Below are 17,020 nucleotides of genomic sequence, written 5' to 3'. Positions count from 1 at the left end.
CTTTTGACTAAAATTAGTCAAAATTTTATATGAAATATATCTCTCTATAAATAGCTGGATTAACTTTGAAAAAAGGACCAAATAAAATAGGCATGCTCATGTTATTTGATGTCTTATACACCCTGTAGGAAGACTTATTGAAAGCCAAAATAATTTAAAAAATAGAATACTAGAATTGCATGGTGTTAAGAGCAGATGAAATAACAAACAGGAATGAATAGAGAGTTTAAAGACAGACCCAGACACAGGTAAACTTAGTACACACTAAAATTACTACAAATGAATGAGTGAAGAATTTATTGTCTAATAAATGGAACACTGGAAAAGTGTTGTGGGAAGTCAGGGACCCCAAACAGAGGGACTGGCTGGATTCGAGGCAGAAGAACATAAATTGTGAAGATTTCATGGACATTTATCAGTTCCCCAAATTAATACTTTTATAATTTCTTACACCTGTCTTTACTGCAATTTCTGAACATAAATTGTGAAGACTTCATGGACATTTATCACTTCCCCAATCAATACTCTTATAATTTCTTATGCGTGTCTTTACTTTAATCTCTTAATCCTGTTATCTTTGTAAGCTGAGAATGTACGTCACCTCAGGACCACTATTGTACAAACTGATTGTAAAATATGTGTGTTTGAACAATGTGAAATCAGAGAACCCTGAAAAAGAACAGAATAACAGCAATTTTCAGGGAACAAGGAAAGATAACCATAAGGTCTGACTGCTTGTGGGGTTGGGTAGAATAGAGCCATATTTTTCTTCTCACAGAAAACCTATAGATGGATGTGTGAGTGGGAGAAATATTGCTGAATTATTTTCCCAGCAAGGAATAGCCCTGGGGAAGGAATGCATTCCTGGGGGTAGGTCTATAGACGGCTGCTCTGGGAGTGTCTGTCTTATGCGGTTGAGATAAGGACTGAAATATGCCCTGATCTCCTGCAGTGCCCTCAGGCTTACTAGGATTGGGAAATTCCAGCCTGGTAAATTCTAGTCAGACTGGTTGTCTGCTCTCGAACCCTGTTTCCTGTTAAGATATTTATCAAGACAATGCATACACAGTGGGACACGGACCCTCATCAGAAATTCTAATTTTGCCTTTGCCTTGTGATCTTTTATTGCCCTTTGAAGCATGTGATCTTTGTGACTTACTCCCTGTTTGTACACTGCCTCCCCTTTTAGAATTCCTAATAAAAATTTGCTGGTTTTGCGGCTCAGGTGGGCATCACGGAACCTGCCGATATGTGATATCACCCCTGGGGGACCTACAGGTTGAAGAGACTTTGAAGACACACGAAGTGGAAATGTGCAGAACTAAACTAGATGGACTAGGGATGTTCGTTTGGGCACTAAAGCCATAAAGACGTGCAAGAAAGTGATTACTACAAAGATCAGCATAGTAGTTACTATTGGGAAAAGGGGTTGGGTGATTAGGATGGGGCATATGGAGGGGCTTCTGCAGTAGCTGGTAGTTCTATTTTTGATCTGAGCAGTGCTGACAAGCAGGTTGGCTAATAGTAATTCACTAAGTTACACAAGTGTTTAGTGTGGTTTTCTGCTTCCGTATTTTATTTTACATAAAAACAAACAGTAATTTTAAAAATTAAGCTATTGTGTAAAGAATAAAATGTAGAAAGTAGAGATGGAAACAGAGAAAGCAGATCAATCATATATAATTGTTGATAAAGCTAACAGAATTCATTGACAATTAGATGTAAAGGGAAGGAATCCAGAATTATTCTGAGTGTGTTCCTTTTATTGATATAGTGATGGTATACTGGGGCAAGAGACGAGCAGTTTGCCGTAGAGGAAGCAAGCACAATAGTACCAGTTTAGCTATGTTAAGAATGTGATTCATTTTCCATAACTGTTATTAAGCAAGCAATTGGACACACATGTTTGGAGCCCATGAGAAAGATCTTGCCTATCCTGGAACTAAGAAAATTAAGAACGTCATTATAGATGTGTGGATAGATAGGTGATAGATGCCACGAGTCTGGGTAAGATCACTTGGAGCAGACAGAGAACAGCAAGCCACTATATCCACAGCAATTTTATAAAGCCCATTTTGAATAACCATATGGGAGAGAGAGGATTGCATAATACTTAGGCCTATAATTTACCCTAAAAATCTTTTTTAAGTAGTTGAATATCTACTCTATGCCAGCCACTCTGCCAGGTATTTTAAAAAGATTATCTATAATCTTCAAAATCATCACACGTTAGGTATTATGGCTTCTTTTAATAGCTGAGGGAACTAGAGGTCAGAGATTGTTGAAAGCCACATTGTTGGTGAGAGGTAGGGTCAAGACACAAAGTGTGGCTGGTCTCACTCAGAAGCTCTTCGCCCTGTCCACATTATATTTCCTGAAACAAAGGAGGCGTGTGAAGTCTAGGAGGCTAGATTTCCAAGCGGACCCCAGTTTCACAATTGGAATTTTTTGCTTTTGCTTTCTTTTCACATATTTAACAGGGCTGTGATTCTTAGAGCTATAGTGCCAGAGCCAGTGTACAAAAACATGCTCCCCTTGGTCTACCTTGTCAGAAAATCTTAGGAGAAAGGACATAGCAATCATTTCTTCTTTGTAATGTCTTCCTTTGGACTGTTGGAAGGGAGGAGAAATTCATTGAATCTTCATCCTTTTTCACTAAATTTTTGCAACACTCTTTGTAAGACACTCCGCACGTCGTTGTTCCTCAGGCTGTAGATTAAGGGATTAAGCATTGGAGTCACGACAGCATAAAAGAGGGCAATCATCTTCTCCTGTTCCACGGAGGAGCCACCCACAGGTCTCATGTAGGTGAACATTGTAGCCCCAAAGCACATGCAAACCACAGTGAGGTGAGAGGCGCAGATCCCAAAGGCTTTGCGGCGCCCCTGAGCAGAAGGAATGCGAAGAATGGTAGCAACTATGCGAGCATAGGAGAATAGGACCAGTGAACAGGGAAGCAGGATCACCAGAAACCCTGAGATGGCCACCATGGCCTTGTTGAAGGAGACGTCCACACAGGCTAGCCATAGCACTGCTAAGTTCTCACAGCCAAAGTAATTAATAACACTGTGACACAGGGGAAGCTGGAAGGTGATCATTGTTTCCGTCAGTGAATTTGAGAAGCCAGCCACCAGGCAGCCGGCCACCAGCCCCAGGCACAGCCCTCCATGCATGATGAGCGTGTAGTGCAGTGGGTGGCACACGGCCACATAGCAGTCATAGGCCATGGCCCCCAGCCGGAAGAACTCCATGCTGCCCATTGCCAAGGAGACACACAGCTGGAGCACACAGCTGTGGCATGGTATGGACTTCCAGGCTGAAAGAAAGTGAACAAGCATCTGTGGGACAGTGCTATTGGTATAACAGATGTCCACAAATGACAGGACACCAAGGAAGAAGTACATGGGTGTATTGAGCCTGCTGTCCAGCCTGATAAGGAGGAGGATGAGGAAGTTCCCCAGCACAGTCACCAGATACATGGCCAGGAACAGGACAAAGAGGAAGACCTGAGTCTCCCAGGCACTGGACAATCCGAGCAGAATGAATTCACACATCCATGTCTGGTTTTCTCTACCCATGAGCCTCTGAGGACCAAACCCAAGTCATAAATCAGTAAGTCCCAGAACTTCAGGGTGGCAGAGGCTTTATGAGGTCATTTACACCAGGTAGCCCATCTAATATTAAGTGATGTTGTTTTCCAGATTATATACATCTCCTTGAATGTTCTGGCCACAATAGAACCTGTAGATGTTCGCATTCATTGAGGAAAAAAACCTCTTCTTCCTTAAGTGGGGAAGATTTTATTAAAATGAGTGGACACTTGACTTAAAAAGATCAACTGTGAAACTGGAATCTCTTCTTTTACATCCAATTGCTAATTATAAAGTTTGCTTACTTCTTTGTTGGATACCCGTTTTTCCCTCCTTACTGTCTCAGAATCCATAGTAAAGTAACCTAACAGTTACGAACACATTTTAAATTTTTTGATCTCTGAATTCTCTAACTACAAAACTATGTTGCCCCATTTTTATCCATTTATAATTAGAAACTTGGGGCTTCATCTTAGAAAGCAAACATAAAATAGATTTTTAAGTGATAAAAACTGTCAAAAGTCTCTTATCTGGATGATAAGGTAAGAGGAAAGAATGCCCAATGTCATTTTCATCCTCCTGCAGAAAAGTAGCAGAGTATGTGTTAACAGCAGGCAATGACTGTCCAGAAACTATATGTCAGTGATGCACCTACTATCTTCCCTAATAAATGATAAGAACTTACATATTTGCTAGAAGTATTAGCCTATTAACTGAGAGATAATGGTCATCTAGTTGCATATTCCCTCCGGGTCTATTTGTATTGTCCTGAATAGTGACAATTTGGAGACTACAGTGTGATGGAAAATAATTAACTGGAATTAACTCATTGAAATGAGTATTGATTATCTCTCACTCTCTTTCTCTCAATTCCCTTTATTCGTGTTCTCATCTCAAATACTTTGCTGTTCCACTCCCTTGGAAAACTTTGTCTTCTCTTATCTCTGTACTGTTCTCCTTCTATTGTGGCTCACAGAACCAAAAGGTAACACTCTAGCCTGCTCAATACCATCTCCACACTTTCTAATACTGATGATAAACAGTATTTTGGAAAGTTCAAGGGCTCTAGTATTCAAAAATGCTCTTTGAAACTCTTAGTAATCTGTGTTTGCACCTTATTCAAATCACAAATGATTTGGAAACATTTTATGGTCTTACCAAAGCCTACTCTAAATTTCCCACATACTCTATTTTTTAATTACTCTGTCTTGTGGCAAAAGAAAATGAAACTTAGACCCAGATGCTCCAACCAAATATTACCTACTTTCCATCTGTGGTCTGGTAGTGCCATTAACTGCAGATAAATAGGGTGTCCAGAGCACTTGGATAAGCTAGCAGACAAAAGTCAATGGGCATTTGGATATGATAATCCTTTATTCACCTTTGAATAAATTAAGCTTCATAAACCATTCCTATCCCAAGAGATAATTTATGTAAGTTACAATGAGAGGAGGCAATAAAAGTACTAAATGTTTTTTAATTCTTTAAAATGTACTCTAAAGCTTCAAAAGATTAATAAATCACTTCATAATATTTCTATCAAAGAAAGAAGAAACCTACCCTTTTATAATCCCTAATGAATAAAATAGTCAAATTATGAAAGCGTAACTGGCAGGTACTGCAGGTAAAAAGAGAGAGACGCCTCATCTCAAAGGGGAAAATCAATGCCTGGGACCTGTCCATGTGACTTGGCCATAAACAGACAATATGTTATAAACTAGTTTTGAAAATTCAATGGAGTAGTAGTCAGTTCTACTATGACCTATGAAACAATTCATATAAAGGAATTTCATCAGCAAAGGGTTGAAACTAACAGAGAAGGGTACATTTGATGATGCCTTAATGGATCTCAGGTACCAAATAAGGAAACCTGGTTGAAAAAACCAACTGACATTAATCTCTTGGAGTTTTAAACCTTTTACTTCTTAAAAAAAAAAAAAATTAGTTAAAGGTTTGACAAACTTTAGTAATCCCTGATTTTTGGCCAGTAAGGCCCAAGAAGGTACTGATTAAAGATAAAATAAAAATACCTGTAGTTAGCATGTCATATTTCTGCATCATCTTCGTTATTTTTTTTTACGGCCTCTTCCTGGGAGTGTATGAACTGCTTTGCCAATGAATTTGCATTTACCAGTTCATCTCTCATTAACTCATTTCTTGATCTGTCTAAAGGGAGCGTAAGTGCAAATCTTTCCTAATTCATTGGAGGACGGCAATATATGTATCCTTAATGAAATAAGAATATAATGCTAATGGTAAAAATAATGATTTCTTAAGAAAAAAACAAAGAATAAAATAATAAAGCTTAAAACATTTTTGAAAATGTGGTATGTAAATAAAAGTTAAGCAGATTTTCTAAAGTAAGGTGGCAATGTTATAATTGACAAAAATAGTGAAGGCGAACGGCATTCCTGTATCACCTTTTCTTCCTGAGTTTATGATTCAAGCTTCCTATGGTGATGAATTACAAGTATTCTTTTCAAAAAACAAAGCCACATGGAAAGCTTGAGTTTTTCCCAAAATGTCGATTGGCTGAGTTGCTCTCCCAATCCCAACTTCCTTAGGTATAGCCACAGTGCTGGCAGCAACATACGCTTTGGTTATTCTGATGAAGTTACCTTATGACCATCATCATTTATGAGCCAGTCAACACAAACCTGTCCTCTAGTCCACATTTCCAGGAGTTAGTGCTGCTGTGTGCTGCAGTGGGATGCAGGAAACATTACCAGCTAAGCCTGGCGATTCCTGTGAAAGCTGTCAAAGCCTTATGCTGGGTGCTTCTTTTCTCAGAGGTATCTGAAAATAACTTCCTCCTCAATTTGGCTATTCAAGCTATGGTTTCTTGGAACCAATTGCCAAAATGAGACTTTTATCATTCCACCAACCAAATTCATTCCTATTGTCACATAAGGCTTAAAAATCTAGGAAGCAGCTGTGTGTGTTAAGGAGGAAACCCTGGGTTCACGGCTCAAGGTTCCAATACAGCACTGGAGATGACAAGAGGTCAGCACTACCCCAGGAAGAGAGGGCTGGGCAAGAGGCAGGATTTAGAAGTTATTTTCTTTCCCCTCAGAGAGAAAATCTCTGCAGGCCAATTATGCTGTGTTTATTAGGCTTCTCTTACTTTTTCTTCTTTTTTTTTTCTTTCATTTTTCCCCTTCATTTCTTTTTCCTTCATTCAGGAATTTCAATATGGTGACTTCTTCACCTTAAACTCTTACATATACATTTAAGAGAATTTACAAATAAGAATGTAGTGTTTCCTGAGCCCAAAACATGAGAAGAGAATTCAAAGTTCCAGTTCCCCAGGGGACATTCTTCTAAGCCTTTGTTGAAGTTTCACTTTGAGGAAGCTGTAACTTGCCCATGATGTTGTGTCCATACACTCATGATTTGGAATATTTGACCCAAGTGTCCAGTTATTCATGGATCATCTATATGACCTTTGAACATTATCTTCTTTAACATGACACTTAAGTTGTGCATTATTTATGATCAAATATCTTTTCACAACTGATGCAACTGTTTTGTGAAACCTTTCTCATTCTGACTGCTGAAAAAGTACTTCAATTTGTCAAATTATTTAACTATGTATATAGTGCTTAACCCTTATATTCTGCAAATACCACAGAAATTTACTGCATACTTTAAGCATCTCAAATTATATATCCATTGTGTTAGATATGTGCGTTGTTTCTAGTTTGTAGCTATTAAAAACAATACTGCTATGAACATTCATAGACACATACAACACACTCATCTTTCATCCCACATATGTACCCATTTCAGTTGCCTGGTAGTGTAATTGCTACATCACAAGTTAAATGCACGCCCAACATTAGCTAACATTGTCAGTTTGCCAAAACAGTTGTATAAATTAAATTTCCATCAACTACACATTAGGATTTTTATTTTTGCTTCATCCTTTCTCTACCCTTGTTATTGTCAGTTTTTTTCCTTTTTAACCATTCTCATAGGTACATAGTAGTATCTCACTGTGATTATATTTTACATTTCCCTAATGACTAACAGCGTTGTACCTATTTTCAAATATTTATTGGCCATTTGGATATTCCATTTTGTGAAATGTATATGCAATATTTTGCCCAGTTTTCTACTGGGCTGTCTCTCTTTTTCTTATTGATTTTGGCTCGCTATATATTTTGAATGTAAGTCATCTGTCATAAAATATTTTCTTCCATGGTGTGGCTTGCCTTTTTACTTTCTTCATTGTGCTTCTGATGAATTGATTCTCTTAATTGTAATGTAGTTTTATATATCAATTGTTTTTCATATAGTTCTAACGTTCTGTGTCCTGAATGAGAAATCTTTGTCTACCACAATTCATCTTTGTCTATTCACAATTGCTTCTTCACTACTCCCATGTGTTGCCATAAACCAAATTTCAATTTATTGTGTAGGTTTTTATTTCTAGGCTCTAGGCTCTTTTTTTCTGTCCCATTGGTCTGTTTATTTATCGCTATACCAATACTACATTTTCTTCATTACTATAGTTTTATAATAAATCTTGTTTTATCGTAGTGTAAATCCTCCAACTAGATTCTAAATTTTTAAGTCGTCTTGACACTTCAGGCCATATAAATTTTTAATATGATTCTAAAATGTTCTCAAAAATTTCCAGGACAATAACTTGCTAAGATTTTAATTTGATTTTCATTGAATCTGAAAATCCATTTGGGGGGAAGTGACATTTTTATGGTATTGTGTCTTCCAATCCATGTAAAAGTTATATTCTTCCATGTATTTTGTATCTGTATTTTTAATCTATATATATGTGTTGTAGATCTCTCATTAGATTTGTTCCCAGATTTGAAGTTTTGAAATGTTGTTTTAAACAGTGTCTTTTAAATTACGTGAAAATATAATTAGCCTTTCTATATTGAATACATGAAATGGCTTTTGTGGATGACTGGTGTCATTTATATCTTATATATTTGGTAGAATTCCTTGAAGAAACACTTGATTTAAAATAATTATTTGAAGGAAAATTCTTAAACACAGATTCGAATTTCTTAAATATAAGACACACGATTTCTTCATGTGTCCATTTTGGTAAGGTTTTTTTTTTTTTTTTTTTTTGAAATTTCTCTGTCCCATCAAACATTCAAATTTATGGGCCTAAATTTGTTAATATTTTCTTATATTTTCTAATTTATATAGAAACTGTGATAATGTGTCTTTTTCTTTTGCTGACATTGTTTTTTTCTTCCAGTTCTCTCTATCTCCTCTATTTTGATTAGTCTGGGCAATATATTATAAGTTTCACTAGAAAATAGTTTAAAATCATTTGATGCAAGGAGGACAACAAATAATCCAAATAGATTATGATACCAAAACACAGGCAACAAAAGGAAACATACGGAAGTGAGATTTCTTCAAACTAAATGTTTTCACACAAATGTTGATTGATGGAACAATCAACAGGATGAAGAAGCCACCTATGGAATGGGAGAAAAGAGTTGCAAACCATGTATCTGATAAGAAGTTTGTATCCAAAACATATAAAAAATGTAGACATCTTAATAGCAAAAAAACCCCACAAATAACCCAATTCAAAAACTGGCAAATAACTTGAATAGCTCTTTTTCCAGCGAAGACATAAAAATGACAAACAAGTATATGAAAAGGTGTTCAGTGACACCAATCATCAGAGAAATGCAAATCAAAAAACACAATAAGATATTACCTTACACCTGTTTGGATGACTATTATTAAAAAGATAACAGATAATAAGTGTTGGTGAAGGTGTGGAGAGAAGGAAGTCTTTGTATATTTGTGGGAATGTGTGTGGGAATTTGTGTGGAGAAAAGGAAATCTTTGTATATTTGTGGGAATGTGAACTGGTTATATCACTCCAGTATATATTGGATGATGATATTTTATATTGGAATATATATTATATATAGGAATATTATTCAGCCATAAAAAAGGAAATCCTGTCATTTGTTACAATGTAGATAAACCTGGAGGACATTATGGTAAGTGCAAAAATCTAGGCAAAATGTAAGATCTCACTTATATGTGGAATCTTAAAAAGTTAAACTCATAGAAGTAGAGAATAGAACCATAGTTTCTAGGGGATAGGATATGGGGAAATAGGGAGATGCTGGTAAAACGTTCCATTATCAGATGAACAAGTTCTGGGTATCTAAGGTACAGCATGGTGGTGATGGGTGTGTTAATTAATTTGATGTGGTAATCATTATGTAATGTATAAATATATCAAATCATGTCATACTTCTTGAATATATACAATTTTTATTTATCAATTAAATATGAGAAAAGAGAATACAAATAAGGGGTAGTCTCATCCTTGGAAAACACCATTTAATTTAGCAAGTAACAGAAAGAAGACAATTATTTCCTCCTTTAAGAAGAAAATTCTTAATACTATAAAAGAAAGCAAACATCATTTCAAAATTATCTTCAAATATATACGGAGAGAGCTTTTAAAATATGTCGCTCTTCTGAGCTTCTCTAGCCCAGTGTGGGACAAGTTGATAAATAGCTAGGACCTTGAAAAATCCATGGCTATTACATCAGATCCACTTCGGAAAAAAAAATACATGTGCTAGAAAAATAAATAAAATTTACCCGATCTTCTCTTTGAGAAGGAATTGCTGATCTATTAAAAAGATTTGATTGCAACAATGTAGCAATGTATTTCACAGATCTATTTTGGAGTTCTATCAAATATTAAAAGAACACATGCTTTCAAATTTGCACAAGATTTTCAAAAGAAAAAAATGAGGGATTATGGCATACCTAATTGTGTAAGATTATCATAACCATGATCCCAAAACTAGATAGGGAATATGAAAGAAAGAAAAATTCAGTCTGAATGGGGAAAATGGATAGAAAACTTTAAAAAATATATAGCAACTCCCATACATTCATATATATAAAAATATTTAATGCATCATACAAACTTGGTTTAACTCAAGACAAAAAAGTTTAATATTAGAAAATACTCGATTATTTGCCACATTATTAGTAAAAGAATAAAAGCCATATGATCATATTAATAGACACAGAAAGATATTTTAAAATTAATATATATTCGTGATTTTAAAAAATATAGACCTTACTACTGATGAAATGCACATAAAGTAGATAAGCTTAGAAACAAAATAAAAATGTCATACCCCTATATATTAGTTTGTTCTTACACTGCCATAAAGAACTATCTGACACTGGGTAATTTATAAATAAAAGAGGTTTAATTGGCTAACGGTTCCACAGGCTGTACAAGAGGCATTGCTAGGGAGGCCTTACAATCACGGTGGAAGGATGAAGGGGAAGCAAGCACACATTCCTATGGTAGCAGGATACAGAGTGAAGGGGGAAGTGCTACATACTTTTAGACAGTCAGATCTTATGAGAACTCACTCACTATCATGAGAACAGCATGGAGAAAATTTGCCCCCATGATCCAGTCACCTCCCACGAGATTCCCCCCACAACACTGGTGATTATGATTTAACATGAGATTTGGGTGGAGACACAGAGCCAACCTATATCAACCCATCTTCTTTAACATTATACTGATAGTCCTAACCAGTAGAAGAACACAGGGGAAAAAATATAATAATATCAGGATTGGGGAGAAAAAAGTAATATTGTTATTTTATTTTCAGATTATATAATTTTCTATATAAATAACCTAAAAAAATCTACAGATAAATTATTATAATTATTAAAACAATTAAGCACGATCTTTGCATTAAATAAAACAGTATCAGAAGCGATTGTGAATTCACCTTCTGGCCATGATAGAATAGCTGGGATGGTATTCATCTGACCTACAGAACTAGAAAACTGACCAGAATATATGAAGCAAAGGTTTTCAGACATTGGACAAAAGGCAGGGCAAAACAGTACTATCCCAGAGAAGGAAAATAAATGAGGTGAGTCATAAGTACCCTTGCTTATTTCCCGGAGAGAGTTACCAGGCCACAGCACAAAGAGAGGGAACTCAAATGGAGCCCATGGTCATCCTGAGTTGAGAAGACAAAATTTATAGTTTGGAGAAGAGTGACAAAGAAGAGAGCTAAAATGAGGGAAAACTTTCAATATCTGAAGATGGTTATCCTTCAATCTTTTGCTGACCTGATCTTTGCATAAATATGAGGAACCTTCCTAGGCCAAGGAAATAACCATCAGACCGAAGTAAAAAGACTAATCTTTAAAGCTAACACAAGGCTCAGAATAGTTCATGTGCTCTCCAGTGAGGATAGAAAGACCTCAAACACACAAGACATTGAGTAGAATCCTTAGAAAGGCATAGCCTCAGGAACAGTGCAAATTGACCCTACACTTAACACTTGGCTGGACCCAACCTAACACCCCTTAAAAGCAAGACTCGATACGTAAACTAATTCCAAGCAGTTTAAGTGCTTCCCAGAGAAAAGAGAAAAATATTTAAAGGAAAACAAAAGTACTCGGCACCAAAAAACATGAAACTCACAATACTTACAATCCAATTAAAATAAGTCCAGGCATGCAAAGTAGCAGAAAAAAAGTTCCCAGGACACAACATAAGGAGAGGGAACCAAAACAAGCCACAATAAAGAGAAAAATCAATCAATAAAAACATATACAGAAATAACAGATGATATAATTAGAAGACAAGTACATTAAAATATCCATTATAAATAAATTTCACATTTAAGTTGGTACAGGAAAGCCTGCACATAATGAAGAGAAAAAAACCCAAGATATTAATGTCACAGGATCCTTGGGGTGTCACTTTGCCAGCTGTGGCCGGTGGCACCTTTGCCCAAGTTTTGCTCAGGCTCGCTGGTCTTGGTCCACCCGCTCAGACTGGCAGGCTGAGTTCAGTTTGCACTACTGGCCTGGATCCCATGCCTGCCAAGGGTGAGCCAGGCATAGAGCAGTGAGGGGTGTGTGAGCGAGCAAGCTTGGGCCTGGCCTCTATGCACACCCAGGCAAGTCAGCTACGGCAGGGTGGGCAGCTCCAGATGCTGACATTGGTGCCAGTTCCCTGTCAGGCTGCAGCTAGAGCAGGTGTACTGCAAGCAGCTTCCACAGCTGGCACTGGGCAACACGGTGGCACCTGGAAACTGGGAGACTCCAGGAACCATGGAGCCCCAAAGAAGGTGTTACAGCCCTGGCTCGGGGAGCTCCTAGGTCTGGGATCCGTGAAGGGCCACAGCTCTTTTCGCCTCTCTTCCCTCCTTCTCATTGCTCACAACATGGTGAGAAAAGGATGTGTTTTAGCCCTGTTTGTGTTACAGCTCCTCCAGTCCTGCCATTCGGCAGGTCCCAAGTTCTCATCCTGTGTTGAGGAGGAATGAAGTATGCGGACAAGTGGAGGGTGAGCCAGGCAAAGAGGTGCTTGACTGAGCAACAGAACAGCTCAGAGGAGACTCACAGTGGGTAGCTCCTCTCCACAGGCAAGTTGTCCCACAGTGGGTAGTTCTTCTCTGCAGGCAGGTAGTCCCCGACATCTGCTCAGTTCTCAGCTGAGAGAAGATCCACAATGGGTAGCTTTTCTCCACAGGCAGGTTATCCCTACATTTACTCAAGTTTGGCTGAGTCGGGGGGTTTTATGAGCTTCAGAGGTAAGGAAGTGCATGCTGATTGGTCCATGGGCAGCCATGGGGTGGCATGAAAAAAGCACCCTAAGTTCTCATTCTGGTCTGCAGAACTGGCAGCTTGGACCCCAGGTTTCAGGCTGTCCCTGGCCTGAAGATGAGGTTTCACTGGGGACCCATTCTTTTCCGCCCAGGAGCCAGTCCGCCTCCTGCTGCCATTAACCTGCTGTCCACGGTGCCCATGGCACCCAGGCTGTTTGTGCTGAGGGGTGCCTGCAGGCCCACACTGAGCCACCCTTAGCCCCCTCTTGGCCTTCCTCCCATGCATGTTAGGCCGAGGTGGCAGAGGACTGGTGTGTCAGCGCTGCCCTGAGGACACGCACACCTGGCCGGGTCGTGACAGAGCCGGGGCTCAGCTACAGCTTTGCTCCAAAATTGGAGAGGGCACCAGTCACTGAGAACGCAGAGAGTCCAGGCAGTGGGAGCAGGCACTCTCTATCCTGTGGGGGAATGGGGGCTTCCTGGGCCCCTGAGAGTGCGGAGATGCCCAGGTCCGCCGCTGGGTGGCTGCAGCTGCACTCCTGAGGGTGGGGTTGCTGCCCCTCCAACTTGGATGGGGGTGGGGCTTCTGCCTGTTCCTGGCTCCCGCCAACTCCACGGAGCTGCAGCCCCAGCCGCATGTCCGTCACTGCAGTCACTGCAGCCGGCGTCATGGTCGTGGCCGCTCCAGACAGGCTGCTGCTGCCATCATTAACACACCCAATTCAAACTACTAGGTGATGAAAAACACAATATCTAAGATTAAAAAAAAAAAAAAAAAGGCAGTGGATAGAAGTAACAGCAGATTCGACACTGCAAAAGAAAAGATAGGAGAATTTGCTGATATAGCAATAGAAACTATCCAAAATGAAACAGACAGTTATAAAAGAGTGAAAAAGTTGAATGTGCTTCAATAAGTTGTGAGTCCTAGAGGGAAAAGGGAGGGATGAGGTGTGAGGGAAACATAATCAACAATTAAAAGCCCCACAATTTCAAATATGATAATAACAGTGAACCTGCACATTTAAGTAGCTCAACAAACCTGTGGCATAAAAAAATAAAAAAATAAAAACATAACAAAGTGCTATATTCCTAAAATGTTGAAAATAAGTAATGAAGCAAAAATTACGAAAGGAGCCACAAGGAAAAAAGGCACATTGCATACAGAGGAACACAGATAAGACTTACAGAAGAACTGAAAGATGAAAAAAGTGCCAACCTAGAATTCTATGCCCAGAGAATATATATTTCAAAAATGAAAGAGAAATAAAGACCTATTTAGTTATACAAGTGCTACAAAAATGCAGAGCCAGCAGACAAAAGCATCATAAGCAAAATTAAGGTCATAAATCAATGAAAAAAATAGTAAAGATTAAAGCCAAATTAATAAAACAAAACAGTAAAACAAAGAAAATCAAAGTTCTTTGCCCATTTTTAAAATTGTGGTTTTTTTGCTATTAAATGGTTTGAGTTTTTAAATGTTATCAAATGTACAGTTTACAAGTTAAAGAAGTCCAATTTATCGTTGCCTAACCCCAGATTGCTAAGTTTTTTCCCATGCTTTCTTCTAGAAGTTTTATGATTTTACTTTTACATTAATCTTCTAATCCACTAAGAGTTAGTTTTCCTATGTAGTGTATATAAAAAAAAATCCTTCCTTCCTTCCTTTCTTGGTTGTTTGCTTCCTTCCTTCCTCCTTTCCTTTCTTTCCTTTTCTCCCCTTTCCCCCTTCCTTTCTCTTTCCTTCCTTCCTTCCTTCCTTCCTTCCTTCCTTCCTTCCTTCCCTTTTTCTTTCTTTTTATGGGTGTCTAATTTTTCAAGCACCACGGTAGAAACGATTATCTTTTCTCCTTTGAATTACCTTGGCATCTTTATCAAAAATCAATGGACTGAATTGGTGAATTTCGTCTAGTTTTGGACTCTTGTCTATTCCATTAATCCATATGTTTACCTCTGAAGAAATATTTCACTGTATTGACTACTGCAGTATATTGACTGTATTGACTAAGTTTTAAAATCAGTGAGTGTGTCAAGTTTGTTCTGTATTTCAAAACTATTTTGTCCATCCTCAGCTTTTTGTTTTTTGTATAAATGTTAAGATCACATTGTCAAATTTTTGAAAAACTCCTGATAAGATTTTGACCAGGATTGCAATGAATTTACAGATCAAATTGGAGAGATTACCATCTTAATAAAATATTGAATCTCCCAATCCTTGAATATGACATAAATATCTGTTTAGTTCTTCTTTAATGTCCCTCATTTTAAAAATGGTTTCCACTGTATAATCTTGCACATATTTAGCTTTCCCTTAAGTATTATTTCATGATTTTATGCTCTTTTACATGACACTTTGATCTAATTTTATTTTCTACTTGCTCATTGCTAAAAATAAAATATATTATTTATTACTGACATGTATCCTTTGCCATTGTTAAATCCCTTATTGGGTTTTTTTTAATTTAATTTTTTATTTTTTTGAAACAGAGTTTTGCTCTTGTTGCCCAGGCTGGAGTACCTGCTGGGTTCAAGCGATTCTCCTGCCTCAGCCTCCCAAGTAGCTGGGATTACAGGCGCCCACCACCGCACCCAGCTAATTTTTTGTATTTTTTTAGTAGAGACAAGGTTTTGTCATGTTAACCAGGCTGGTTAACCACCTGACCTCAGGTGATCTGCTTGCTTCAGCCTCTCAAAATGCTGGGATTACAGGCTTGAGCCACCGTGCCCAGCTCCTTACTAGTTTTGATAGGGCTTTTTTGTGGCTTCTTTGAGATTTTCTATGTAGATGATTATGTCATCTGTGAGTAAAGATAGGTTGACTTTTTTTCTTTTCTGATCTTTATTCTTTCATTTCTTTTGCTTTCCTTTTTTCAGTGACTAGAACCTAGAATATTGAAATGGCGTGCTGAGAGTGAGCGTCCTTGATTGTTCCCAATCTAGGAGAGAATCATCTAATCTTTCACCATTAAGAATGATGTTAATTAATAGAATTTTGTTGATGTCTTTTTTGTATTTAGGAAATTCCCTTCTATTTCTAGATTATTTAATTTTTATCATTAATAGACATTGAATTTTGTCAAATGTTTTTGTCACCTATTGAGATGAGCACTTTAAAAAATCTGTATGCTCTTAATGTAGTGAATTACATTGGCTTATTTTTTAAAAGATTTTATTTTGAAGTAATTTTAGCATTACAGAAAATTTTCAAAAATAGCACAGAAAATTTCCATTAATATTCTCATCTTATATAACTATAATACAAATAAAAGAACAGGAAACTAGCATTGTTGCAACTGATATTATTTTGTTATTAGCTAAATTACAATGCTTAATCTAATTTCATCAGTTTCCCATTCATTTCTTTGGTCTTTGTCTTTTTTTAAAATTTAAGATGCTATCCAGGATCCCACATCGTATTTACATGTTATTTCTCTTCAGTCTCCTTCCTTCTGTAACAATTCTAGTCTTTCCTGGACTTTCATACCTTAACACTTTTGAAGAGTACTTTGCATTCCTGTGACAAAAGTAATTGGAAATAAATAAGGACGGCATTACCACAAAGGGTCACAAAATGACTTTTGGAATATTACATATTTTGTTTGCGGTTGTCATAAACTTTCATCAAAAACTCATAGAACCATACACTTAAAATGGTGAATCTCACTGTGTGTACAATATGCACCATTAAACTTGATTTAAGAAAGGAAAGAGAAAAACGACAAATAATGTTATAAAAGGATATAAGTACTATTTCAGTAGACATTCAAAAGATAATCACCAAAGTTATGAAGAGATTTATGTCAGTAAATTTAA

General features: G+C 37.3%; 1 protein-coding gene across 1 annotated transcript; it reads right to left on the bottom strand.

The window, feature by feature from the left end:
- Positions 1–2,642: 2,642 nt before the first annotated feature.
- Positions 2,643–3,578, bottom strand: LOC102122277 (olfactory receptor 2F1-like). The gene has a single exon (XM_065541221.1). The coding sequence runs from the start codon at positions 3,576–3,578 to the stop codon at positions 2,643–2,645; it is 936 nt and encodes a 311-aa protein (XP_065397293.1).
- Positions 3,579–17,020: the final 13,442 nt, after the last annotated feature.

Source organism: Macaca fascicularis, chromosome 3, assembly GCF_037993035.2.
Source record: "Macaca fascicularis isolate 582-1 chromosome 3, T2T-MFA8v1.1".
In the NCBI taxonomy this organism is placed as follows: domain Eukaryota; kingdom Metazoa; phylum Chordata; class Mammalia; order Primates; family Cercopithecidae; genus Macaca; species Macaca fascicularis.
The sequence above is the reverse complement of the archived record's forward strand: the minus strand, read 5'-3'. Positions and strand labels throughout refer to the sequence as shown.

Excerpts from the sequence above, each read along its gene's own strand:
- LOC102122277 (XM_065541221.1), bottom strand. The coding sequence starts at position 3,578 with ATGGGTAGAGAAAACCAGACATGGATGTGTGAATTCATTCTGCTCGGA.